At 41.4% G+C, this 25,846-nt stretch overlaps 2 protein-coding genes across 2 annotated transcripts; both read left to right on the forward strand.

The window, feature by feature from the left end:
- Positions 1 to 11: 11 nt before the first annotated feature.
- Positions 12 to 12,795, forward strand: Smim10l3 (small integral membrane protein 10 like 3). Its single transcript, XM_078023685.1, has 2 exons — positions 12 to 396; positions 12,547 to 12,795. Exons 1-2 carry the CDS (start codon positions 211 to 213, stop codon positions 12,565 to 12,567), a joined length of 207 nt encoding a protein of 68 aa, XP_077879811.1. The 5' UTR covers positions 12 to 210; the 3' UTR covers positions 12,568 to 12,795.
- On the forward strand, positions 12,629 to 14,372 carry Fam220a (family with sequence similarity 220 member A). The gene has a single exon (XM_078023684.1). It carries the CDS (start codon positions 12,629 to 12,631, stop codon positions 13,424 to 13,426), a length of 798 nt encoding a protein of 265 aa, XP_077879810.1. The 3' UTR covers positions 13,427 to 14,372.
- Positions 14,373 to 25,846: the final 11,474 nt, after the last annotated feature.

The following is a 25,846-nucleotide window of genomic DNA, read 5'->3' on the forward strand; positions in this document are numbered from 1 at the left end:
CCGGGACCAGGCGGCGGCTCGCGGAGGCGCTTCCCTAGCGTGACGCGCGGACTCGGCTGCCTAGTGGCCCGCCCGCCCGCCGGCCTCACCGCCGCCTCCCTCGCTCCCTGAGCGCGCCGTGCGCAGGCCAGCAGCCGGGGCGAAGGCCCGGGACGACGCGGCGCGGAGAGGGACGGCGGGCGGGCGGGCAGTGGGAGCGCCGGTCTCTATATGGCGGCGGCTCTGTCGGGCCTGGCTGTCCGCCTCTCGCGCTCGGCCGCCGCCCGCTCCTATGGGGTCTTCTGCAAGGGGCTGACCCGCACACTGCTTATCTTCTTCGACCTGGCCTGGCGGCTGCGTATCAACTTCCCCTACCTCTACATCGTGGCTTCCATGATGCTTAACGTGCGCCTGCAGGTGGGTGAGCCGCGCCCGCCGGGTCTCCCGGGCCCGGCCCTCCCCGAAAGGCCCAGAGGGATGCAGATGCCCATGGTAGCCACTATCGATTGGAGCCTGTGTGTGTGCGCCAAGCACCGTGCAATTTCTCATGCAACCCCATTCGAGAAAAAAAAAACAAAAAACAAAAAACACTGAGGTTGTTATCCGCCTTTTGCAAATAAGGCTCAGGTTGCAGGTACCACACCTGGGGGTGGGGTCGGAGGAGGTAGCACCGGCCCGGAAGGTCCCAAAAAGGACGTTTTGCCCTGAAGATGACAAATTGTTGGGTTCTGGTGGTGTATTTGAGTAAATTTTCTGGTTCCCAAACTTTGGGAGGTTTTAAAATATTATCTTCATAGCTTAAGATAGATTGCAAGATAATGATGTTTTGATCACGTTATCTAATTCATTCTAGCCTAGGGGTTGGGGTGGGGGTTGAAGTGAGGTGGGGATAAAGTTGAGAGAATGAAGTAGAGGAGGTAGAGACGTAAAAGGTTTCAAGAGGGCCGAAATAATTCAGATGTGAAATAAAAGGGCGCGCTCACCGGCCACTTTCGCTGTAAATGACTGACATTTCTACAACTCTTGAATTAGCAGATGCCTTTTTTCTAGCAGAAGGGGAAGGTGTCAATTTGGGAATCCTTCCTCAAAGAAAAATGGCTAGATACTGAGCTTCTTTTGAATTTCTTTTTTCACACCTCGGAGTGTCCCAGGTTTTGGGGAGCTAACTGTCCATCAGTACTTAGCATTGATATGCAAAATGAGTTAGTTTGAGCAGTAGTACCAGGTTTTTCTCTGGTTTGGTCGTATCAGTGTAATTGGTGTATCTTCAGGTTTTTGGTCCCTGGCACAGGTGGTGATAGACTACATGAAGCCTAAAGCCAACTATTGATCAAAATTGTATTAAGGGTTAGCATGGTGGTTCATGCCTGTAATCCCAGTGACTTGTGCTGAGACAGGAGGATCCTAAGTTCCAGACTAGCCTTGGCACATCACAGGGCCCTGTGGAGATCCTGTCTCAAAATTAAAAGGCATGGGAATGTGGCTCAGGGGCTAAGCAACCCTGGGTTAAATCCCTGGTACCAAAAAAAAAAAAAAAAAAAAGAGTGGAAGTGAACATGTCTTTATTTTAAGGTCCCATTGACATACTTTTATGTTAAGAAAAGACTTTTGGCATCCATAAGCAGTACCAGGCTGAAGGAGTAGAAACCCAAATATCTTTGCAGCAGGTGGTATAAATGAATAAAGGGTGCTGAGTTTTGGGATTAAGGTAAACCAGAAAGCCTGTGCTCTAGCCAGTTACCACCCTGTGGAAACATGGGCCCAGTATTGGCCAGATCTAGTGATCTTAGAGAAATCAGATGTCCTGATTTTTAGGTATCAGGTTAACCTGGATTTTTTTTTGAAAGTGGACAAAGAGAAAAGTATATGCAGGCTATATCTGACCCCCAAGCTCCCACTTAGGAACCTTATGTCTAGAGTTACATATGATTTGTACTCATTTATAAAGTCACAAGAAGGACTGTAAGAACACCTACATAATACTGGTATGTTGAAGATTACCGTGTTTTGTATAATTTAAAAAAGAATTTTCTTAAATATCCACTTCTCTTATTTGTGATCACCTTTCTAATCTAAACTAATCACCTGTCTGAACTATTTCAGTATCTTTTATCTGTTCTCCACTGGGCAATTCAGTTTTTGGGGTATCGGGGATTGAATGTGAGGGCATTTGACCCCTGAGCCACATCTCCAGCTCTATTTTGTATTTTGTTTAGAGACAAGGTCTCTGAGTTGCTTAGTGCCTCACTTTTTGTTGAGCTGGCTTTGAACTCTAGATCCTCCTGCCTCACCCTCTGGAGCAGCGGGGATTACAGGTGTGCACCACAGTACCCAGCTCAAAAGTTTTTTGTTTTGGCTTTTTGCTGTGCTAGGGATTGAACCCAGGGCTGGGGTTCTATACTGACCCCCCCCCCCCAGCTCAAAAGAAGTCTTTGAAACACTAAGTGGGGTCTGGCCATCCTTAAAACAGCTCCCCTGGAGCTATTCACATTTCTTACCCTGCAGATCTGGCTTCCACATATCTGTTGCCTGTCACATGACTTATACCATGCTTACTGTGCTTGCCCGGGGCTGCCTAACTGCTTGCACAGAGCCCCTTCCTGCCTCTGTGCATTCACTCAAGTTCTTTCAACCTGAATGCTGGTCTTACACTTTAATTCTTTAGCTCTCCTTTCAGAGAGGACTTTGGAAATCACCATATTGCCATCATCTTGCATCTGCTGTCTTTATTGCAGATGTGCTGAAGGCTCATTTGTTTCATAGGTAATAAACAGTAAAGGACTTCATATCACTGAGACGCCTGTGGTTTCCAAATAGTACATTTGTTTGTAGGACAGTGAGATCATCTCTGGAAAGGTTATTCAAATACAAATTTCATAATAAGAACTCTGCACTGTAATAATTGAGGGCAAGTGCATTTTGGAGGAGGGAAATTGGATCTATAATAAGAGTGGTGTGGGCAGTCAGTGAGTGCAGATACACCAATCCCAGAAACCCTGAATGGGTGACTTGGTGAGCTTGACATCAAAAGGTAGATAGTCCAGGCACAGTAGAGCTTCGAATATGGGGAGCTGAATGGTGGGCTCTTAATTCAGGGACACGTGCGTACAAAGGGAGGGTGGTATGGAGATGATGACCAGGTACCTTGGAGAAGGGATTTCTCAGAACTGCACAGAATTTTAGACTTGAATCCTGGGTTTGATCAGGTGCAACAAGCATCTGTCTCACAACCTGTGGGTGAGATAATGGTATTTTACAACTGTAATACTTAAGTTGGCTACTGTAAGCTCCCCTGCAGGTTTTAGAGTTTATGTTCATTTGTGAACAATCACTAACTTAACTGGTTTAGGGGTTTAATTATTCTGGCCTCTAGTAAAGGGAACAAGAAATGGAATATGGCACCAGGAAATAGAATCCGAGTAAGGGGGACAGCCCCAGCTCATGCCCTTTTTTTCTCAAGCATGTTGTACCCATCCCCTTCGATTAGGGGTGTTAGAATCTATTTAGGAAGCATAAGTCTTAAAGGATTTAATTTTCTACATGTTTACTTAGGACCCTCAAATCTCTTGATTGTAGTGAGTCATTTTAAGGGGATTTACTACCTCTTCAGTATAAAAGATGATTGAATGAGAAAAGAGATGCAAAAGGGCTTTGTAGACTGAGAGTGTTATGATGTAAAAGTGATATTTCTAAGCAAATCTTAATCTCTGGAGTTAGTAGCATCCTACTTATTTATACAGAAGCTGAGGTACAAGGCAGTCACAAAGGGAGAATCTGTACTAAATACTAAATGTAGTAACAAAACAAGAAATGGCACCAGGAACCTGTGGTAATTTACAAATCATGCCCAAACTTTTCAGTTATATGACCTGTGAGAAGATCAAGTATGTTAATCCCAGGTCACTCAGATTCTTATAAACATCAGGAGAGAAGGCCTGAAAAAGAACAGAGAAAGGAAGATATTGTGAAGGTTGGTAGTTATGGTCAAACCAAGCAGTGCCCTTGTTTCACTAACAGCCTTTTGCTGAACTGGTCAATGCTGACCCAGCCTGTGAACCTTCCTGTGGCTGCTGCCTGTCTTCTGGTTCTTTCTAGCCTCTCTCTCTCAATGTCTCTGAATGACTCTCTAAATCCATAGCTCCATAGGTTTTACTTATTACTTGGAAATCTTTATTCTTTTGCATCCCAAGGAAGGTAGGGAGCTGGTTGGCATTTTAAATAGGGCAGACAGTGGGCCCCATTGAGAAGGTGACATTTTGAGCGAAATCTTGGAGGAGGTGAAAGCTTCAGCCATGGAGATATCTAGGTTGAAGGAGTGTCATGCCAAGGGAACAGCTACAACCAAGGCCCCACACCTGGGACAAACCTGGTGTGTTCCAGAAATGGCAGGAGGCTGATGGGGCTGGAGCAGTCGTGAGAAGATTCAAACTGAGAGGATTTGAGGCAGCTACTGTGGTTTGCAGGCATTGAAGGACTGAAGACTTTGACTGAAATGATCTTATGTCTGAAAATTTTTGTTTAATTTTATGTGGTACTGGGGATTTAATTTAGGGGCACTCTATCACTATACCTCCAGCCATTTTTTAATTTTTATTTTGAGGCAGGGTCTTGCTAAATTGCTCAGGTTGTCCTTGAACTTGTGATCTTCCTGCCTCAGCCTTTCATGTGTCACTGGGATTATAGGCATGGGCCACCACACCTGGTTGAACTATTTAAAAAAGTAGTAAAAATCCTGAGACCCCCCCATTCCCAGAGTTAATTGCTGCTTGAAATGAGTTTTACTGTGTTACTTGATTTACGTCAGACCCCTCAAAGAAAATTGGGTAAAATTATAGACTATTAAGAAAACTTTATAAGCTTTGCAAAAGCTTAATATATCAGGTCAAAAGAGTGAACTCAAGCTTAAGAGTTCTGACTTCAAAATAATGAACCAATTGTGTACTTGAGATGTTAAATACCAAAAGTATAGGAAACAAATACTATGGAATTTTTTCTGACTTTCAAGTGAATGCTTTAATCATAGTTTTTCATAAATTTTTTATTTTGAAAAATATAAATCTATATAAAACTAGACTAAGATAGCAAACACCTATATCCTCAACTCATTTCTAGAATCCTACACTTAATTATATAATGGTTCAAGCAGATATTAAGGTATATGAATTCAGTCTCTATTTACTAATGTTAAAAGATAACTGCCATATATACAGTGTGGTGGAGGGAAGCTTAAAAACAATTTATTGCTGAAGGTGTTTTTCAGTGATAAGAGTATGTGCTTAGAATGTGCAAGGCCCTGGATTCAATCCCCATCACATGAAAACAAACAACAGTGAACCCTGATCTATTACCCATTTGAAAATTCTCATTAATAAGCCTGTCATTGCCTGGGGAGGCACTGCAAGCCCAGGGGAGAACCTGAGCCTTGCTTCTCAGATGACTTGTGGAGAAGGGCCATTGTCTTCACCTCCTGATAGCTTTGTAGGATATGATAAAAATGAATTACTTCTACATGCATCAGACAAAGCTGGAGGAGCTGGAGTGTAGCTCAGTGGTAAAGTGGGTGCTTAACACGTGTGAGCCCTGGGTTGGATCCTCAGCTCCCAGATAGTGAAAGAGACCACTCACAGAATGGGGAAAAGTATTTACTAATCACATATTTGAGAAAGGATTGATAGCCTGAATATATAAAGAACTCGTATAACTTGAAAAATAAACCCAGTCCAAAAATTGACAAAGGACTTGACTAGAGGTTTCTCTGAAAAGAAGATATACAGATGGCCAATAAGTCCATGAAAAAATGTTCAACTCTAAGGAAAATAAGTCAACCACAATGAGGTAACACTTTGCACCGGTTAGGATGGCTGTTGTTTTTAAAAAGATATGGGAGAAGTGCCATGCACAGTGACTTGGGAGGCTGAGACAGGAGGATCACAAGGTCAAAGCCAGCCTCACCAACTTAGTGAGGCCTTAAGCAACTTAGACCTTGTCTCAAAAAAATAAAGAGAGTGGGGATGTGACTCAGTGGTTAAGTGCCCCTAGGTTCAGTTCCTGGTTCAAAAAAAGAAAAAAAGAAAAACACATGTTTGTAAGGATGTAGAGAAATTGGATCTCTTGTGTGTCACAGGTGGGAATATAAAATGGTGCAGCTGCCATGAAAAGCAGTTTGGTGATTCTTCAGAAAGTTAAACATAGAATTTTACCATATGACCCAGGAATTCTGGTTATATACAAAAGAGATGAAAGCAGACTGAAATACTTGTGCTTCCAAATTCATATTCATAGCAACATTATTCACAATAGCTAAGCAGTAGAAATAATTGAAGTATCCATTGACAGGTGAATAGATAGACAAACAAAATGTGGTCTGTTTGAAGTGGAATGTTATTCAGACAGCAGAATATTAGGCAGTTTTAAAAAGGAAATTCTGATACATGCTATTTCGTGGATGAACTTTGAGGGCATTATACTAAGTGAGATAAACTGGTCACTAAAGGACAAATACTGTATGAATTCCACTTAACATGAAGTCCCTGAAGCAGTCAGATTCATAGACACAGAAAATAGGATGGTAGGGAGCTCATGTTTAATTGGTACAGAGCTTTACTTTTGAGGAGATAAAGTTCTAGAGGTGAGTGATGGTGATGGTTGCATAAGGTGAATATTTTAATGCTACTGAACTTTACATTTAGAGATGGTTAAGATACTAAATTTTATGTTGTGTGTATTTTACTGCAGTTTTTAAGAGAGTAATTAACAGAACTATCCTTGGATGTTGTGGTAATGTTAAGTTGCCATTAAATTTCCCAAATGCCTGTTCTTAATTTCTATTCTTGTCTGCTCATGATGATAACCTGGAGGCATACAGATCCTTGAGTGAAAGTGGCAAGAAAGCCATTGGGATTGACCAAGAAAAGAGAATAGGAGGAGCCCCCAAAGTAACAGGCACAGAAGGTGGGGAGGACAGTTTTGTGTTCCTTTGTAAGGACTTTGGGTGGTACTCTAAGTATGGCAGGAAAGAAGTTTTTAAGCTGAGGTGTATGACATAATTTGACTTGCTGCTCTTGTGTTTTGCAGTATTAGGAATTCAACCCAGGTCTCCCATTGCTAGGCAAGCACTCTACCACTTTACTACCTTCCCAGCCTTTTATTTTATTCTATTTTCTTTGTTTATTTTTTGTGGTGTATTTTATTATATACCAGGGGTGCTCTATCACAGAGTTAATAGCCTCAGCCCTTTTTATTCTTCATTTTGAGATAAGGTCTCACTAAGTTTCTGTGGCTGGCCTCAAATGTGCAGTCCTGCCTCAGCCTCCTAAGTCACTGGGATTACAGTAGGCATGGGTCACTGTGCTTGGCAACATTTGTAGTTGTTGTTGGCAGCCCCTCACCATGTCAGGGGCTCCCTTGGGTGGGCTGTACTTGCTCTTCAACCTCCACCAGCCTGGGCCAGGCCTTTGCCATTCCACTCCATTCCATTGCACTTGCCCATATTGAGGTCACTTTCATGTTGCCATATGCAGCTGTCTTTTTTTTTAAAAAAAGTCTCCATTTTACTGAACCTCTCAGCAGCTTTCTGTCTTTCATTCTATTCTGCTTCAGTATCTTGATACTGGTAACAATAGCTGCTGGCTAATTGGATGCCCTTGGGATGCTGGTCAGAGAAGATGCTGGGTGCTTTCTCACAATGAATCCTCACAGCATCCTGGAAATCTCAATTTCCCTGAGCATGGTGAATAGCCTGGTCTCTTGGGTTGTACCCGAGTCCATTCCACCTCAGCGCACCTTTGAGCATCCAGGTGATCAGGAAATAGGGAGGTGGTTATAGAGTTGGCACAGCTGGTTTTGGAAGGTTAGGTGAGATTGAGCTGTGCTGCAAGATCAGTGACAGGAACTCTGAGGTGTGTTCTCTTTGGTTATGAGTCTGCTTAATTTAGAAATGATGGAGTCATTTTTGCTTCTCATCTTCTAAGCTATGTAGACATTTGGGGAATTTGTTTCAGCCACCTCCAGCCTGATCATCTTAGTCACAGGCACAGTGATACTGCAGTAAACATACCAACGCTCACACCTACAGGCAGGGTGAAGCCAGTTTGTCTTTGAGTGTGTGTGCGAGCCATCAGCACCTAGAATCCTGCTTGAGTCCCATTAGCGCTCTGCTCATTTTAGCAGTGACTTCCCGTGTCCCCTTTAGGAGTAGCCTTGCCAACTTGCTTTTAGAAACATTGGGGCCAGGATATTTTTAGTTTACAAAGCAGTGTAGTCCAATGTCAGTTGCTGCAGGCCTTGAATAGCCAGGGTTAGGGCAGGTAAGGGGACAGGCATCCAAGAGGGCAGCAGCTGCTTAATTGGGTCAGGCCTATTATCATCCAGCAGGCTGGCTGCCTCCAACAGGGGCAGGGATTTGTGTAGAAGAGGGTTTCTTGAGGCTTGTGGACCTACCTGGACAGTCTCTTTTCCCTGAGCACATTGCCCCTCTCAGCTCTTATCTTTGATGGAGAGCAAGGGGATAGAAGTTCTGGAATTTATTCCCAGTACTGCACTTTCTTTTTCCCCTTGAACTTCAAAGTAGACTCCTTCCCTCACTGTGGTGTTTTGATAGACAAGTTTGTTTGCCATAATTTATGCTGTTATTTGGTAGACTTGGATGGAGGGTAGAGGATGATGAGGCCTGGAATCAAGGAGGGTATTATAGATACACTATGAATGTATAGATACATTTGTGAATTGCTTTGCAGTTTATTCTCACTATACTAGATATACACTTGTATAGTGAGAATAAACTGCAAAGCAATTCACAGATGGCTATTAAATATATCTAGAAGTCATTTGGAAGTTATTTTTGGCTCTCAAAATGTAACTACTGTATTTAACAGTCTAATATCAGGAGGGTTCAGTTTAAGGCTTTGAACCAAAATGTTATCAATGACCTGTTGAAGTATTTTTGGTAAGAGAATTTAATACTAGCTTATTACTGAATTTACTAAAGAATTGGAAGAACTTCAGGGAATGGTTTATTCTGTCATGATTAAATACATGATTACTCTATCATTAAATACATGATTATTTTAATTGCCTCACTTAAAATATTTTAACAATTCTGAAAATATTTCATCTTTCTGAATAGTATTAAGTCCTTGTAAAAGGATATAATAAAAGTGGTTAGGAACTAATTTTCCTGAGAGTTGTCCCATATTAAGTAACCTGTTTTTTTCTTCATTAAAAATACTTTTAAGGGGCTGGGGATGTGGTTTGATCCTCAGCACCACATACAAAGAAAGATGTTGTGTGCGTGGAAAACTAAAAAATAAATATTAAAAAATAAATAAATAAATAAATAAAAATTTTAAAAAACTTTTAAATTATTCTTAAAATGTACTTAGGGCTGGTTGCAGTGGCACATTTCTATAGTTTCAGCTACTTGGAAGGCTAAGGCAGGAGGATCCCAAGTTTGAGGCTAGACTGGGCAACTTAGACCCTGTCTCAAAAATAAAGCGCTGAGAGTGTAGCTCAGTGGTAGAGTGCCCCTAGATTCAAGCCCCAGTACCACAAAGAGAAAAAGGCTGGGGGATATATATATAAATGGCCTTTTTGTTGTGGATTCTTTCCAGTTTGTCCACCACAATGCAGCCAGGGTGATTCACCTAAAAATGTAAAACTAGCCATCATTTCCTTCCTAAAAATTCTTCACTGCTGCTCCATGAAGACCCAGCTCATTGTGACAGTGGTCAGTGCCTTTCTAACTCTGGGCTGTTTAGCTCCGTGGCTCCATTCCTCAGCTCTACTTGTTTTCTGTTTAAGCCTCCAATAATGCACTACTGTTTTCTCTCTCTCTCTCTCTCTCTGTCTCTCTCTCAGGATTTAACTCAGGGGTGCCCTTCCACTGAGATACATCTCTAGCCCTTTTTATTTGTTTTGACACAGGGTGTCTCTAAGTTGCTAAGGCTGGCCTTGAACTTGTGATTCTCCTGCCTCAGCTTCCTGTGTAGCTGGGTTTACAGGTATGAACTACTACACCTGGCTCTAAAGTTATTTTCTTTTTAGTATACTCAAATTAAAAAGGGAGGGAGGGAGGAAGGAAGAAAATTTACACAGTTACACATTTATCTAGGGTGTTTTTTTTTTTTTTTTTTTGGTACTAGGAATTAAACCCACGGATGCTTAACAACTGAGCAGCATCCCCAGCCCTTTTTATGTCTTATTTTGAGACAAGGTCTCACTGAGTTGCTCAGGACTTTGCCAAATTGTTGAGGCTGGCTTTGAACTTGTGATCCTCCTGCCTCAGCATCCAGAGTCACTGGGATTATATGCGTGTGCCACCATGCCCGGCTCATATAGCTTTAAGAGTCTACTGGTTCCAGCTGGGCATAGTGGTGCACACCTATAATCCCAGCAATTCAGGAAGCTGTGGCAAGAGGATCACAAGTTTGAGGCCAGCCTCAAAATTAGTGAGACCCTAAGCAACTTAGACCCTAAGATGTCAAAAAATAAAAAGGGTTGAGGGAGTGGCTTAGTGATAAGTGCCTCTGGGATAAATCCCCAGTAGCGGGTAGGAATGGCGGAGTCTCCTGGTTCCCTAGATTGCTTCAGAGAAAAAAGCAAAAGATTGGTTCAAAGAAATCACCCTGTCTGTAGCCACCACTTTCAGCCTAGGCTGGTTCTCTTCACTGCTTGCTTCACTATTGCTAAATTACATGCTTGTGTTGCTTCTTGGTTTTTCATTTTTTAGGTTTTGTGCTTGTCTTCTTGCTGTGGAAGACAAGGTGTTCTCACTTATGGCCCTTCCTGTTGGTAGAGTTATTACATTTCAACAAGATTGCTATTTCATAGGCTAGCTTAGAAATACTATATCTATTTTCATATTAATAATCTGTTTTTTTTATTTTTTAATAAAAACAGCATGTGTCCAAGATTTTATTTAGCTTATCAATATTATATATATTAGGGAACTAGTAAGATGTTACAATCAGATTAAAGGAGAATTCAGATAACATGCATGCAATCTAGAATGTTAATCTGGAGCTGGACGATGGCATGTGCCTGTAGTCCAGCTGCATGGGAGACAGGCAGAAGAATCACTGGAGTCCAGTAGTTCCAGGCCAGTCTGGGCAACATAGCAAGACCCTGTTTCCTGAAAAGAAAAAAAATGCTAATGTGAATTTACAAATAGATAAGATATAAAACTGGTCAATATTGACAGGCATTAATTAATTGTATTATACAAGGCACAATTTTCATTCCTTTGGACAGGAATTTACTAGCCTTACTCTTAAGAGTTTTTGATAATTTACAGAGTTATAAAGCCAATCAAAGACACAGAAAGCTACAGTTCCCTATAAAATTAGAGAACCTAGAAGGATACACTGGAGAGCACAGCAAGTAATCTTGCTTTTTGTTCCATTTAGAGCCTTTCATGATTCTTCTTGACATCTTCCCCATTTGGAGTGTAATAATGACAAAGACAGATGATTCTTGATCACAGAACAGTCTGGCCTCGTTAGGTTTGTAGGTGCAACAAGAGTTTTGATTGGCCATTAGCCACCTTAAGTGTACTCTCACTGTATATTGAACTACTATGGTACAGGTCACTCTGCAGAGGTTTTCATGAGGAATCTCAGATGAAGCTTTAAAGCCTCTTTTTTTTTTTTGCAAATCTGAAGTTGGTAAACTAAACCCAAGAAACTGCCGTATATTTACCTGCAGTACCTGTAAGTCTGGATAAATTCTTTTCTTTTTTTTTTTTAATTTAGACTTTTTTTAATATTTTTTAGTTGTAGTTGGACACAATACTTTATTTCACTTATTTAATTATTTTAATGTGGTGCTGAGGATTGAACCCAGGGTCTCATGTGTGCGAGGTAGGTGCTCTACTGCTGAGCCACAACCCCAGCCCCATAAATTCTTTTCTTAATGAGGCTATATGTTTGCTGAGGTTCCTGGCCTGCCAGGAAGTGATCTTAAAACCACCTGAAAACTGAGGTCTTACTGGAGAGGTCTTCAGGTTGATTTTTGGGGTAAGCACTTATAGATGTTGGATCTGTAAATAATATCAACCTTCTTTTCCTAAGAGTGACTTATCACACCAAGAAGCTCAAATAGGATACTTTCATTAAGGCCTTGGTTGTATAATTGAGTCATACAGTAAATCCTGGCTAAAGACAGATTTTTATTGAATCTATATAAACATTTTCTCATACTCTTTGGCATGAAAGTACAAAGCCTCAGAATTTTGTGCCTTTTTTTTTTTTTTTTTTTAATATCATACTGGGAATTGAACTGAACCCAGGGCATTCTGCATGCATTCAGGCAGACTCCCCTCCTGACCTATACACCAAGCCTGCTTTTCTTATTTTTATATGTTTGTAGAAAATTATGTATTTGTAATGTGCTGGGTTATTGTTTAATCTCTATTAGGTGGTCTGTCATTCTGTCTTTTTGTCCTAATGCAGGAATTGTTGGTACTCTATAGTTTGTTAAAGAGATCTTATGTTAGGAAATGTTTGATGTGTGCAGACACTATTAAGACTCTCTAGCTTCATTGTAGAATTTTAACGTGATTGTCTTTTCCAGGTTCATATTGAGATCCACTGAAGGCCCTCCCCTGATTGACAAAGGTGTTACCCCAGGCTCTCTGCATCAAAGAATACAAAACATGAGGGACGGAGGAGGGACCCTCGGCATCTGCCTGATAGAAGCAAAGTGGGAGGGAGGAGATGACTGGTACAAACAATTATGTAGCCTTAAGAAAAGAACACAGAAGGAGAGCCCTTGCCCAGCAGATATACCTTTCTGGATGGATAAGTCTGCAGTTGATGTAAATGGAAATTCACAGAATGAGGTGTTATCATTGGAAATGAAAAACGATCTGAGTGACACTGATCTCTTGCTTCACAATGGCAACAAAGAGCTTCCATATTTGAAGAAATCAATGGGAAGAAATTTAGCTCCCGTAGCTGCTCCAACCAAGGCCATGGGTCTGTCCTTTGCTCCTGCAGAAGAGCATCTTGCTGGGGTGTTCCTCAGTGTTGGGGACGCTCTGGGAAGGGACTGGCTAAGAAGTGGGCCCAGAGCCATGGACAACCAGAGAGGACAGTGCCCCAAAGGAGAGCCCTGGGTGTCAGGACAGCCAGTCCATCCGAAACTGTGGGAAATGGTAGTTTTTAAGGGTGAACCACCAAGTGCTCTTCACGAGGGACTAGGCTCTGAGTCAGAACTGTCTCGCCTGCGTTCTGTGCTGCTTGCAACACTGCACTCCTGTCCTGAAGTACTTCTAGAGGACAAGACAAGATGTGTTTTCCTTGACCATTTAAAGCCCATGTTTTCAGAGCAAACAACAGAGTATAAGAAAATGCTTTCATGTGTAAAAAGTACCTCAAATGGTCTGGAGATAACACTGGGGTTACTGGCTCTACAGCCTTTTCAATTAGCAAATCCCTTATGCCATAGTTAAGGTACAAGCAGAACAATAAAATAGTAGATTAATTTTAGAAGTTGTCCTAGAATGATTTCTTTCCCATTAAGTCTGGATGCAGACAGCTTAGTTGCTCAGATCCTGCTTTGACCAGACAGAGGAAGTCAAGTTCACTCACCAAAAACTGATCGATGCAGAAGGAATTTTTAGCATGTTTTAAATTGTGCTTAAAAGATACTCAGAATTGGTAAAACCCTTTCAGGTGATTATTGATATATCCAGTTTAATATCAGATAAGCACATGGTGATTTAACATGAAATTCTTTATGTATCTCGAGATCTCTATCCATTTTAAAGGGCTATTGTCCCAGACATCATCTTGTCTCCTCAACTCGTCTCTGATCACCTCCTGGAAGTGAATATTTGTAAAGTCTACCTACTGTATTTTTATTAAACCTTGCTAAGCTCATGGCAAGCTGTTGCCATTTCTGCATCTCATAGAATAATTTTGGTCTGCAGCAAAATCTGACTTCTTTTCTCATACTCCTTCCACTTGAAATGCTGTTTAAATGGAGGCCCTATGGTGAAAGTTGCAATATTAAATTTAATCATCTCAAACTAGGAACCCTAGCAGTGTTACCCTAAGTAAAAAGGAACTTGAGACTCTTTGCTCTGGCTCAGATGTAGAGAGGCAAATCAAGAACTTCCTTTACAAAGTCCTAAGAGTTGATGTCTTTTAAGATTTTTCTGAAGTGACTCCTTTTGTTGTTCATTGATAATTTTATTAATAAAGGTCATTTAAAAGTGTAAGTTTTTAAGGACTCCCAAAGTGAGACTTAAAACAGCTATTTGGGGGATAACTGATTGCATATATCAATTTATATTGTGTGCTAAATTACTATGCCATGTGCTATTTTAGTGTTTGGGGAAAATGCAGAATAAAATCTGTTCTTTAGCATAATAAATGTCATATTTTACGTGTGTACTCTCAGTTCTCCTTGTCTTTTTATTAATTCTATCTTTTTTTTTTTTAATTTTTTAATATTTAATTTTTTTTTTTTTAGTTATCGGCAGACACAACATCTTTGTACGTGGTGCTGAGGATTGAACCCAGGCCACAAGCATGCCAGGCGAGCGTGCTACCGCTTGAGCCACATCCCCAGCCCTCTATCATCATCTTAATAGTTAAACATCTTTCAGCACCAGGCAAAGTAGGTTGCCAATGCAGAAGACTAAAAGCAGGGTTTTGAAAACCAAAATGTAAGACTAGATTGTAATGCCACTTTCAACTTTCCTCCCACGTTGGGATAAAGCAGTGCATTGTAATGCTTTGGGGTGATGCAGATGGTGTCCTTTTAAAGTAGCCATCTCCATCCCATCCAAATGCCACACCATCTCGACTGAGCAGTTAGAGACCTAGTGGATGCATAGTCCCTTTGGGTGTCACTGATGGATTTACAGGGACTATTTTCTTGTCCAACCTTCCTTATACTGGTTGTTGGTGTGTTTTGTTTTGTTTTAAAGCTCACTCCTTTGGGATGGAACTTTCCATGACTCATTTGTTTTGTAAATTGCAAGTACATTAATGTTCAACCAATTGCCAAGAAAAAGTACAGAATTCCCTTCTTAGCATCAAAAATTTGAAAATTTTCATATGGCTATTTTTAGAAGATGTGTTTTCTAATTGGTTTTTGGGAGAAGTTCACGATCACTTTTTTTTCTTTACATTGGAAATTTTTTTTTTTTCTGTTCGTAGACTTAACTGCGACTTTTCCCTTTGGGATTGTGCTGGGTTTCTGTCTGAATATGCCCTCTCCTGTGGAAAGTTCTGGGGCAGGAGGTTCACAGTCCAGAAGAAACTGATGATAAATGTACCATATAGTTTCATGACTACGAAACAGGGTCTTCTAGGGGCTGGATCTTCTAAGGGCTCAATGGTAGGGCACTTGCCTAGCATGTGTGAGGTACTGGGTTCAATTCTCAGCACTATATATAAAGAGATGAATAAAATAAAGGTCCACCAACATTTTTAAAAAAGTGCCTTCAAAAATATTTTTATTTTTGTGAAAATTAGTACGGAAGTGAGATGTTTTTTCAGGTAAATTAAGTATCCATGATTGAATTATAAAATGATTTGAAATAAAATGAAACAATGAAAAACAAAAGCAGTTTTAACTGCAGTTCTTAAATTTGTATGCTCTGCTCCCTCCCCCAAATTCTGCTCTTAAGGGTTGAAAGCACAATCATTTTAAATTTAGAAACAATACATAGTACAAAATCTTGGACTTGGTTATTTGTATTTGGAAATGATTTCCTTTTTAAAAATAGCAATGACGAGGTCTTCAAGTCCTGAAGTTGCAAGCCTATGGAGAATAAAAAGTAAACTCTTAAATAGGTTGTTCTTATATGACTTGATTTAATCAACAGAAGGCAAGATACATGGAGTGTAGTGTAAATATCTATATGTTCTAAAATCCATACAGACTATTTGCTATAATTTGACATGAAATGAAAAATATGCTGTAAAATTCTATTTTTTTTCTTTTTTCTTTTTTGTACTGGGGATTGAACCTGGGCCCTTTGCCACTGAGCTGCATCTCCATCCATCTTTATTTTTTATTTTGGGACAGGGTCTTGCTAAGTTACTGAGGCTGGCCTAGAACTTGTGATCCTCCTGCCTGAGCCTCCCAAGTCACTGGGATTACAAGTATGTATCAACACAACCAGCAATTACCATGTAGAGAATTTTATTTCATGGTAATATTTAAGTTCTTTTTAAACTTTCCAAGCAGAATAAAAGTGGGGAGGGTTTCCCAAACTATGAGTGCAGAGTTGAACACTGCTTTTCTGTATTGGCAAGGTTGATGATTTTGAAACAGCCTGTCCTGGTGGCTATATATACACTGTGAAAATCTGACCCTAGAAGCAGAAGATCCAGTTCTTAATTGAGTTTAATGGCTGCTTTCACTTGGCTCCTCTTCCAAAATGTTCTTTTTCCCAAATATTTTTTTTAATCAAAGCTCAGTTGATCAGATAAAACAAGGTCATCTGTTTTCTTTCATTTTTAACTCAGCACACTATCGAGAGATATATATTTGTATGATGCAAATTTTCAAAGGTGCTTGCAGAAAAGGCAAACTTCATAGAATCAGCTTTTCTTTTTCCTGAAATAAACTGTCTTGCGCTCTTGAGGTTCATCAAGACTTTTTTAAAGGGTGGATTTGGTTTTGTTGGGATCAAACATGCAAGTTTTGCTTTGGTTGTGTTTTGAGTAGATTATAGTTATTTTGAAAAATTGTTTTAGAGCCTAGGGGTGTAGTTCAGTGGTAAAGTATGCCCAGCATGCACAAGAGCCTGGATTCCGTTCCCACCCTCCAAAAAAAAAAAAAAAAAGTTTAGGTGCATAATGATATAAGGAATTTTTCTGGGTCTCACACAATATGGGCAGAATGGAATTCTCCAATTAACTGTTTACTGCTCTTAGTTTGTTAAATGCAGAGGATTTGACCTGTTTCCTTCCCCTGTCTGCCTTAGAGTTCTGATTTTGCTCTCAGAAATGAGGCCTGGGAGGTGTAACTCAGTGTTTAGCACATGTTTAGCATGCATTTGGCCCTGGGTTCAATCCCTAGCACCAGAAAGGGGAAGAAAAAATCACCAAGCCATGAGTAATTTGTTTGAATATTAGGACTAAATCTCTGTTTTCTAACTCTGAAAGCTGATCTTCGATTGTATATAGGGTTACAAACACTCTTCTGCTGCTGCTTATTTCAGACAACAGAAAAAGCATCATGTAGATGCTCCTGTGAAGTTGCATAGCTACCTCTTCATTGGAATTCTCACATGCTTCGAAAAACCTAGAACTTTGTAGGGTATGTAAAGGGAGGGGTATCCTACCTAGGACATAGGTATGTGTCCAGAAAGCACTTTTCTTATAACCCCCACTAAGATTTGACAAGGACACTTGTTCAGGAAAACCCACTGCATGAGGAAGACCTGAGAAAAGGGGGAGTCAGCTTATTGTAAAAGCAGGTGCTTTGTTTTACAGGTGGAGAGAACAAACACATCTGAATTCGATTCGAAATTGAGAACGCAATAAGGGAAATAAACACTTTTTCTACCCTTGCATTGTGGTGCCTTGGGGAGAATAAATTGAGGTAGATTTTGCATCCCCACATCCAGGAGAGTGACAGGCAAGGTTTGTGGTTAGAGTTCACATTTCCTACTTTTCTGTGTAAAAGCAAGGTTTGACAAATACATGTTTTAAAAGGTTCAAATGGGCAGGAAGTGTAGCTCTGTGGTGGAGCGCTTGCTTGGTATGCTCAGGGCTCTGGGTTTAATCCCCAGCACTGCAAAATAAAATATCCAAACATTGGGATGTTCAGTCCCTTTTCTCCTGTAGGAGGAACTCAATAACAAGAATACCCTAGCTTGGTTCATATAAATATTGTGGATTTAAGTTAAACATATTCTATGTTCTAGTGGGTACTATATATTCCAGCACTCCTCTTTATTCTTTCTACTTGTTGTACTGTTTCCAGAGAAGGGTCCTGGCACGTGGCACACACCTATAATCCCAGTGGCTCAGGAGGCTGAGGCAGGAGGATTGCAAGTTCAAAGCCAGCCTCGGCAACTTAGTGTGGGGCCCTAAGATCCCATCTCAAAATAAAAAAATACAAATAAAAAGGGCTGGTGGTGATGTAGCTCTGAGGTTAAACACCCCTGGGTCTAAGATTTGCGTCATTTATGTGGTGGTGAATATTATGCCAATAATGACTGTTTTTCTGTATGGAGAATGAGTGAATTGCCTTTTGACCATGAAAGTGGTAGAATACTGTGATTCAGCTTCTAGACCTGACCTTGATGTGTGACATTTGCCCTTCTCAGATTCATGACAGCTAATTTTGGTTTGTTGGGTATTTTAGTCAGCTTTGTCATAATTTCTTTGGGGGCTCATGCTTTCAGAGGTCTCAGTCCATAGACAGCCAAATCAATTGTTGTGTTGCAGGTGAAGCAGACCATCCGGGCAGAAGGGTGTGATGGAAGAGAGAGGCTCAGGACATGACAATCCAGAGGCATGGAGCTCTTTGCTCACCTGGGACGAAATATAAACCCAAAGGCACACCCCTGCAGATGACCTCCTGCCCAGTTAATTCCTGTAGTCCTCCTACCTCAGCCTCCTTCCTGGGTTGCTGGAATTACGTGGATAATTTTTAAAATTTCCATGGAAAATTCTCACTTCTCTTTGAAGGTGAGCAACCTAAGTCAGAAACAGTGGATGGGAGGCTACTGCGGGTCAGTGCATATTAAGTGAATCTCCCAGGTGATCTATGTAGGAAAATGAATAAGCAGAAAACATAACCTGGGTCTGTACATGTGAGGTTCACATTCGCCACAAGAGGGAGCTATGTGTTCAAGAGGGAGTGTGACCGCTTTGGAAAGGCTTTTTTTTGCCGCCCCCCCCCCAATTCTTATGCAAAAATAAATGTAAAAATGCTGGACTTGGTCCACTTCAGCATGTTAACTTCAGTGAGTGTAATGTATCAAACCTTAAAAAATCACAACTCATTCAAAACCTATAAGTGATGCTCTAAAGCAAAAAAAAAAAAAAAGTTATTTTTGGGTTTTATTACTTTATTGTTGTTGCCGACATTGTTATTTTACAGTGCTGGGGATCAAACCCAGAGCCTTGTGCATGCTGGACAAATGCTCTACCACTGAGTTACTCTCTAGTTCATACACACACACACATATACATACATACACACACACACACATACACACACACGCATATACACATATGAATATATTTACTTGATTTTCATAAAAGGATCAAGTTTACTATTTCATTTTTATTTTTTGTAGTTGTAGATGGATAGAATGCCTTTATTTTATTTGCTTATTTTTTTTAATGTGGTGCTGAGGATCCAACCCAGTGCCTCACACATGCTTGGCAAGCGCTTTGCCGCTGAGCTACAGCCCCAGCCCAAGGGGTCAGTTTTATACCACACACAAGAGAACAGTCATGTCAAGAGCTGGCTTTTTAACATTTTCACTTTGCCCAAGGAAATGTACAGCTCCTAGGCTGTGACTCTCAAGGGCACACATGTCTTCCCGGGGTGGAGCTGTGCTGATTCAGGGGGACCCAAGTGGCCTCTTTCTATGCTCATTCTTTGCAAGAGAGCCTCTTGGAAACCCTTAAGGGAAATCTGCATTGGAGTACAAGTTATTTTCTCATTACAGAAATCAGAACTTTGAGTTTCTTTTGTGGCTTGTAATGAGTCGTTCTTTTTATTTTTATTTTTTTATTTTTAAAATTTTTTTAGTTGTTGATGGATCTTTCTTTTATTTATTCATTTGCAGTGCTGAGAATCAAACCCAGGGCCTCACACATGCTAGGCAAGTGTTCCACCACTGAGCTACAACCTCAGTCCATAATGAGTTGTTCTTAAAGTATAGGAATCTATTATAAGATTGGGCTGTAATACCAGCGGTTCCGGAGACTGAGGCAGGAGGATTGCGAATTCAAAGCCAGCCTCAACTGGCAAGGCACTAAGCAACTCAGTGAGACCCTGTCTCTAAATAAAATACAAAATCGGGCTGAGGTTGTGGCTCAGGGGCCAAGTGCCCCTGAGTTCAATCCACAATACCCTGCCCTGCCCCACCCCACCTGCCCCCCAAATTGGAACAATTATGGTTTTATGACATCACTTAATTATTACTCTTTCTGATGCATTTTTGTAAAAGATTAAGGAAAATTTTTTAAATGATAAATTGGGATAATAGAGTATATATAAACAGTTCATAAGCTATTTAATGTCTTAGAGATGTTTTGAGTAACACTTAGGACTTATAAAAACAAAGCAGTTTGTTTGAATAAACTCCAGACTTTCTCTTTGTTAGACGTTTCTGTTTTAGTCTGTTGTGGAAAAATCACTAGGCTGGTACTTTCTCTTTCCTGTGTGGGTTCCACATACAATATTCAGAGCTCCTTGGATATATTTTGCCAGATCACAAAACCTGGTATGAGTTTATTATAGAACTCATATCTTTGTTATAAAACTCATATCTTTAATTATTTATTTTTTGCAGTGCTGGGTCTTGAACCAGGGCTTCACATGTGCTAGGCAAGTGCTCTACTACTGAGCTATATATCCCTAGCCCTTTAAAAATATTTTTTAATTGTACATATTTATGGGTTACAGTGTGATAATTTCATATGTGTTATAATTTAAAATTCGTTTGCTGTTTCTCACCCTAGCTACATTTCAAATGCTCAATAGCTACCTGCAGCTGATGGCCACTGTACAGGGCAGTACAGATACAGAATGTTCCCATCATCATAGAAAGTTCTTTTGAACAGCTGGTGAGACTCCTATAGACACACTTATGACAATATTACCTCTTCTGAATATGAAAGATGTGTGTGTGTGAGTGTGTGAGAGAGAGAGAGAGAGAGAGAGAGAGAGTGGGGATGGAACCCAGGGCCCCACACATGCTAGGCCAATGGATGTTCCATCAGTGAGCTGCACACCAGTCTCTGAAATGCATTTTCCATTAGGCTGGTAACCCTAGTCTGTGGTCTGTAGGAGGGGACAGCATACCCTTCACACGCCCAGAGGAAACACACTCTCGGGTTTAAAGCTTGGCCTTGGCTCTGGTAATGGGACAGTTCATAGGATTTGGGATGATTCATGAGAACATCCTGTACCGTCCCTCTCCACAGCCATTGGGGGCCTCGAGGCTTGAGAGCGGATGCCTGAGACTTGAGGCCTGGACAGTATTTGTCCCCCTGGAACTGTGGGCTTATTGAGGAGCCCTTGAGCCTCTTCCAGCTTGAGGCTAGACTTGGCCTCCCCGCTTTGTTGCCTCCAATGTTACTTCTTTTCCCAAAAATAGGATTTGGAATTTATTCCCTCTGTGACCTAATGCATCTTACAGTCATAGGCAGGAAGTGAATGTTTTCCTGCCAGGCCTGTGAACTCCCCTGGAGATGGGCTGAGAAGGGTATTCCTCCTTCTTCCTACCTCACAGTAGAATATTGCCATGATTAGGAGGAGAGGTTTTTTTTTTTTTCTTTCTTTTTTCAGTCAGAAACAAACTGAGAATGAAAGAGCAGAGTCAGGATTTGCTTTGCTGCTTGAAGAAATTCAAGTTCTAATGTAAGCAAAACCCAAGGCACTTGAGAAGACACCGTCTCCCAAACTGTGCAGCAAGGGAGTTTAGTTTGGCTAGATTCAGATGCTCTTGGAGTTTCTGCTTCATAAATGAAGGACAAAGCCTGGCACAGTGGCACACACCTGTAATCCCAGTGATTTGGGAGGTTGAGGCAGAAGGATTGCAAGTTTGAGGCCAGCCTCAGCAACTTAGCATGGCCATAAGCAACTTAGTGAGACCCTGTCTCAAAAATGAAAAATAAGGGACTGGGGTTGTGGCTTCATGATAGAGCACTTGCCTCCCACGTGTGAGGCCCTGGGTTAGATCCTCAGCACTACATGTAAATAAACAAATAAAGGTATTGTGTCTAACTATGACTAAAAAATATATATTAAAAAAACATAAAAAGGTCTGGGGATGTGGCTCAGTGGTGAAGCACCTCTGGGTTCAATTCCTAGTACGGGAAAAAAAGAAAAAGAAAGTATGAACAAGTGTTAGTAATGATGCTTCCTGTCTACTTGGACACCATCTTGGGCTTCCTCTGCAAGGGCTCATAAAAACAGTGAGGTCGTCTCATTGGGGAAACATGTTCATTTCCTTCAACTGATTTAGAGCAGGCAAGAGCATTTGGCTGGGTGACCTCATGTGTGAGTGAGAATTGGAAAACAGACCAAAGCAGGCAGGCCAGGGCTCAAAATATCCTGCAGTAGTAATTTTGGTTTTCCAGGGAATGTATTTCACTGAGAGAGCGTGCCAGGCTCTAAAGATAAGCAAATGAACCAGCCAGCAGTGGATCTCAGGCATCCACAGATTGGGGAGGTTAGTGACCCTAACCAATCATTAGCACACAGCTGCAGTGGCCAAGCAGTTCTCAGGCTGGGTGGCATCTAGGAGGTGTTGGAAGGCACTCTCACACACCTGCAGCCCACACTTCCAGCTGGCTGGGTGGAGCCTTCTGTTACCGGGGTGCCACTTCAGCCCCAGCTAACTGCTTCACTGGCAGCTGCTGAGGCCCCTGTGAGCACTGGGAGCTGAAGCTGGCCAGAGACAGTTTGAGATCTAGCTTGAGACTGCAGAAGCCCAACTTCTCCTGCCCAGCCTGAGCTCCTAAGGACCTCTGGACCTCTGAACCTTACAAGCTCAGACACCCCCAGACCCAAACACCCAACCATTCATCATCCTTGCCCTTTACCCAAGAGACAGACTGGAGGTCTGGTACCGTCCCCTATCTCGACTAGGAGCCATCGTCTTCTCTGGGTGGCTCTAATGGTCTCATACCACATGGTCACACACCAAGTCCTTCCCTCTGTGGCTGTGGCCCTGCTCCTACTGCAACCGTCAGTGCTAGCAAGCAGGCTTTGCCTCCTTTTTAGTTCTTTGCCTAAGAAAGAACTTCATCGTCATGACCCAGTTGTTTAAGGCAAAGAAAATGTGGAAACTGAGAATGAGAAAGTCGAGTCGGGATTTGCTTTACTGCTTGAAGTAATTTCTCATTCAGTTCTAGTATAAGCAAAACCCCGTTACTTAAGATGACTAATGGGGGAGATCCACATTAATTGGATTTGCCATTAAGTGGGTGTTTTTTCTACCAAATTGAACAGCAAATTATTGGGAAGACTTAGAACGAAATAAAAGTGTCAGAGGCAATGATGACAGGGGACCATTCAACGCCTCTGCCCTGGCTGCCTTGGGAGGCTTCCCAGGCCTTGCAGCTGGTCTGGCTCCATGGGGCCCCTAGCCTTCCCCTGGTGCAAATTGACCCCCTTTCCTCCTCCCTTTCTCAGTTTTTTAGGATCTGTCTGCTTTTTCTTTTCCACCCAAAATGTCAAAACTAACCCTTATTTCTTGAGGTTCCCCTTCTCCAGTGTAAGTACAGTTTCCCCAGGTTCTTATAATCCCCAATAATGCATAAGTGCTCTTCCTATTAATAGCATCACTGTAATTATTACAGAGACATCAAAGAACAAGAGATAAAAAAGAAGAAATGAGGGAATGAGGGAGTTAGTGTGTAATGAGTGAAGTTTCAGTTTGGAAAGTTGAACGAGTTCTAGAGATGGATGTGGGTGATGGTTGCAAAACAATATGAATGTGTTTAATGCCCAAGAACTGGACACTTGCACTTTTTTTTTCACTTACACTTAAAAAAAATGATAAAATGGTAGATTTTACGTGTAACAGTCAGCTTTAGTTACTATAGTAAAATATCTGAGGCAAGATACTTATGAAGAAAAAAGGTTTATTCAGCTCACACTTTTGGAGGTTCAAGAGCATGTGCTGGCATTGGTTTTATTCTGGTGAGGGACCTCTCAGATGGTAGTGGTGGGAGCATGCATAAGAGTAAGTGATCACATCTGGACATTTTCGCTCTTAAGTCTTCCCAATAATTTGCTGTTCAATTTGGTAGAAAAACACCCACTTAATGGCAAATCCAATTAATGTTCAGAGAGAGCCAGTCTCAGACTTTTATAACAACTGTCTCAAACAACTGTCTCATAACAAATGTCGAGGCAGGGGACAGTACCAGACCTTCTGAGGGCAGGACTCACAGTGACCCAAGGACCTCCCACTAAGCCCCACCTCTTAAAAATTTTACTACCTCCCAATATTTCTACCCTGTAGACCATGCCTCCAACTCATGGGCCTTTGGAAAACAAACCACCTTCAATCCACGGTATATGTACATCGTATCATAATAAAAAATTTAAAGTAACAAATGTCCTGGGGTCTTGTGAGATTCACTTAGATGAAATGTTTAATGGCCCAGGTTTCCTTTCTGACTTGGTTATGGAAAGACCTTTTTTGGCCGTCTCTGTCTCTCTTATTCTCTATCTCTCTCATTCCTGAAAATGGGGTTTCTCTACCTGTTCCCCGCTTTGTTCTTCCAGTTATAGAACTTAACTCTCTGTTATGAATTGAATATTTGTTACTCCTCCCGCCCCACCAATTCATATGTTGGATCCCTGGCTCTTAATATGAAGGCATTTGGAGATGGGGGCTTGGGGGGTAATTAGGTTTAGATGAGGTTGTGAGGGTGGGACCCACATGATGGAATTAGAGTCACTACAAATAGAGGAAGAGAGCCCTCCGTGGGGGAAAGTGAGTCAGCCAGCCTCTTCATCTTGGACTATCTGGCATCAGAAGCGAGAAACCAACGTCATATTGAAGTCCTGCCATCTGTGTCATTTTTGATATATCAGCTAGGGCAGATTAAGATACCCCCCAAATCCAAAAAGTCAATTAGTCATAAGAATGTCATCAGGCCTGGAGGCTCCTATCTCTGAGCTCTCTGGTTCTCTGAAGAAGGGGTAACTAAAGGACTGTTTCACGATCCAAGCATCTCCCACTAAACACCTCTTCTTAAATGGGTTCTACCACCTTCCAGTACCACCAGTCTGGAGATCAAGCCTTCAACACAGGGACCTTCAGGAACAACCACATTCATAGCATGCAAGAGCCGAGATCATCAGCTTCTAACTTGTGGTTGCAGAGGACCACCAAGGAAACAGTCTCAGAGACATAGGGTTGAGTTTCAGCTGACCATTCAACAGAGATCCTCAGATTTCTTATTTATGAAATCCAGACTCTATCATCCCCTTCCCAGGCTTGATGCAAAGACAGACGATTGAGTGACAGCCACATAATGGATGCCAGACCCGCTTAATCTCTTTCCCTTCTCTAACCTTGAGGGACAAGACAACGTGTTCAAGATTATATGAATGCAAAGCCCCTCGGGAGAGGAGATATGGGACTGCTGCATTCATCTGCTCTTTCAGAAATAATGGGAACCAATAAATGAGTCATATCTGTAACCAACTCACGTGAAAAGATGCTCAACATCATTAGCCACCAGGGAGATGCAAATCACAGGCGCTAGACTGGTTATAATCAGAAAGACATAAATGTTGGACAGGATGTGGAGAAATTGGAACCCTTGGACACCGTTGGTGGAATGAAAACTGGTGCAGCTGCATTGGAAAACAGTTTGGCAGTTCATCAAACAGCTAAACATAGATGATTTACCATGCAACCCAACAATTTCCCTCCAAAGTATACTCTCAAAAGTATTAACATTTTAATTAAGGGGCTGAGTACATACCTGTAACCCCAGCTATTCAGGAGGCTGAGGCAGGAGGATTGCAAGTTCAAGGCTAGTCTCAGCAGCTTAGCAAGACCTTGTCTTAAAATTAAAGGAAAAAAAAAAAAAAGAAGTGGGGATGTAGCTCAATGATAGAGCACACCTGGGTTCAAGCCCCAGTACTGTCCCCGCCAAAACAAAAACATTTCCACACAAAAATTTATAAATGA

Source organism: Ictidomys tridecemlineatus, chromosome 10 (genome assembly GCF_052094955.1).
Source record: "Ictidomys tridecemlineatus isolate mIctTri1 chromosome 10, mIctTri1.hap1, whole genome shotgun sequence".
Classification (NCBI taxonomy): Eukaryota; Metazoa; Chordata; class Mammalia; order Rodentia; family Sciuridae; genus Ictidomys; species Ictidomys tridecemlineatus.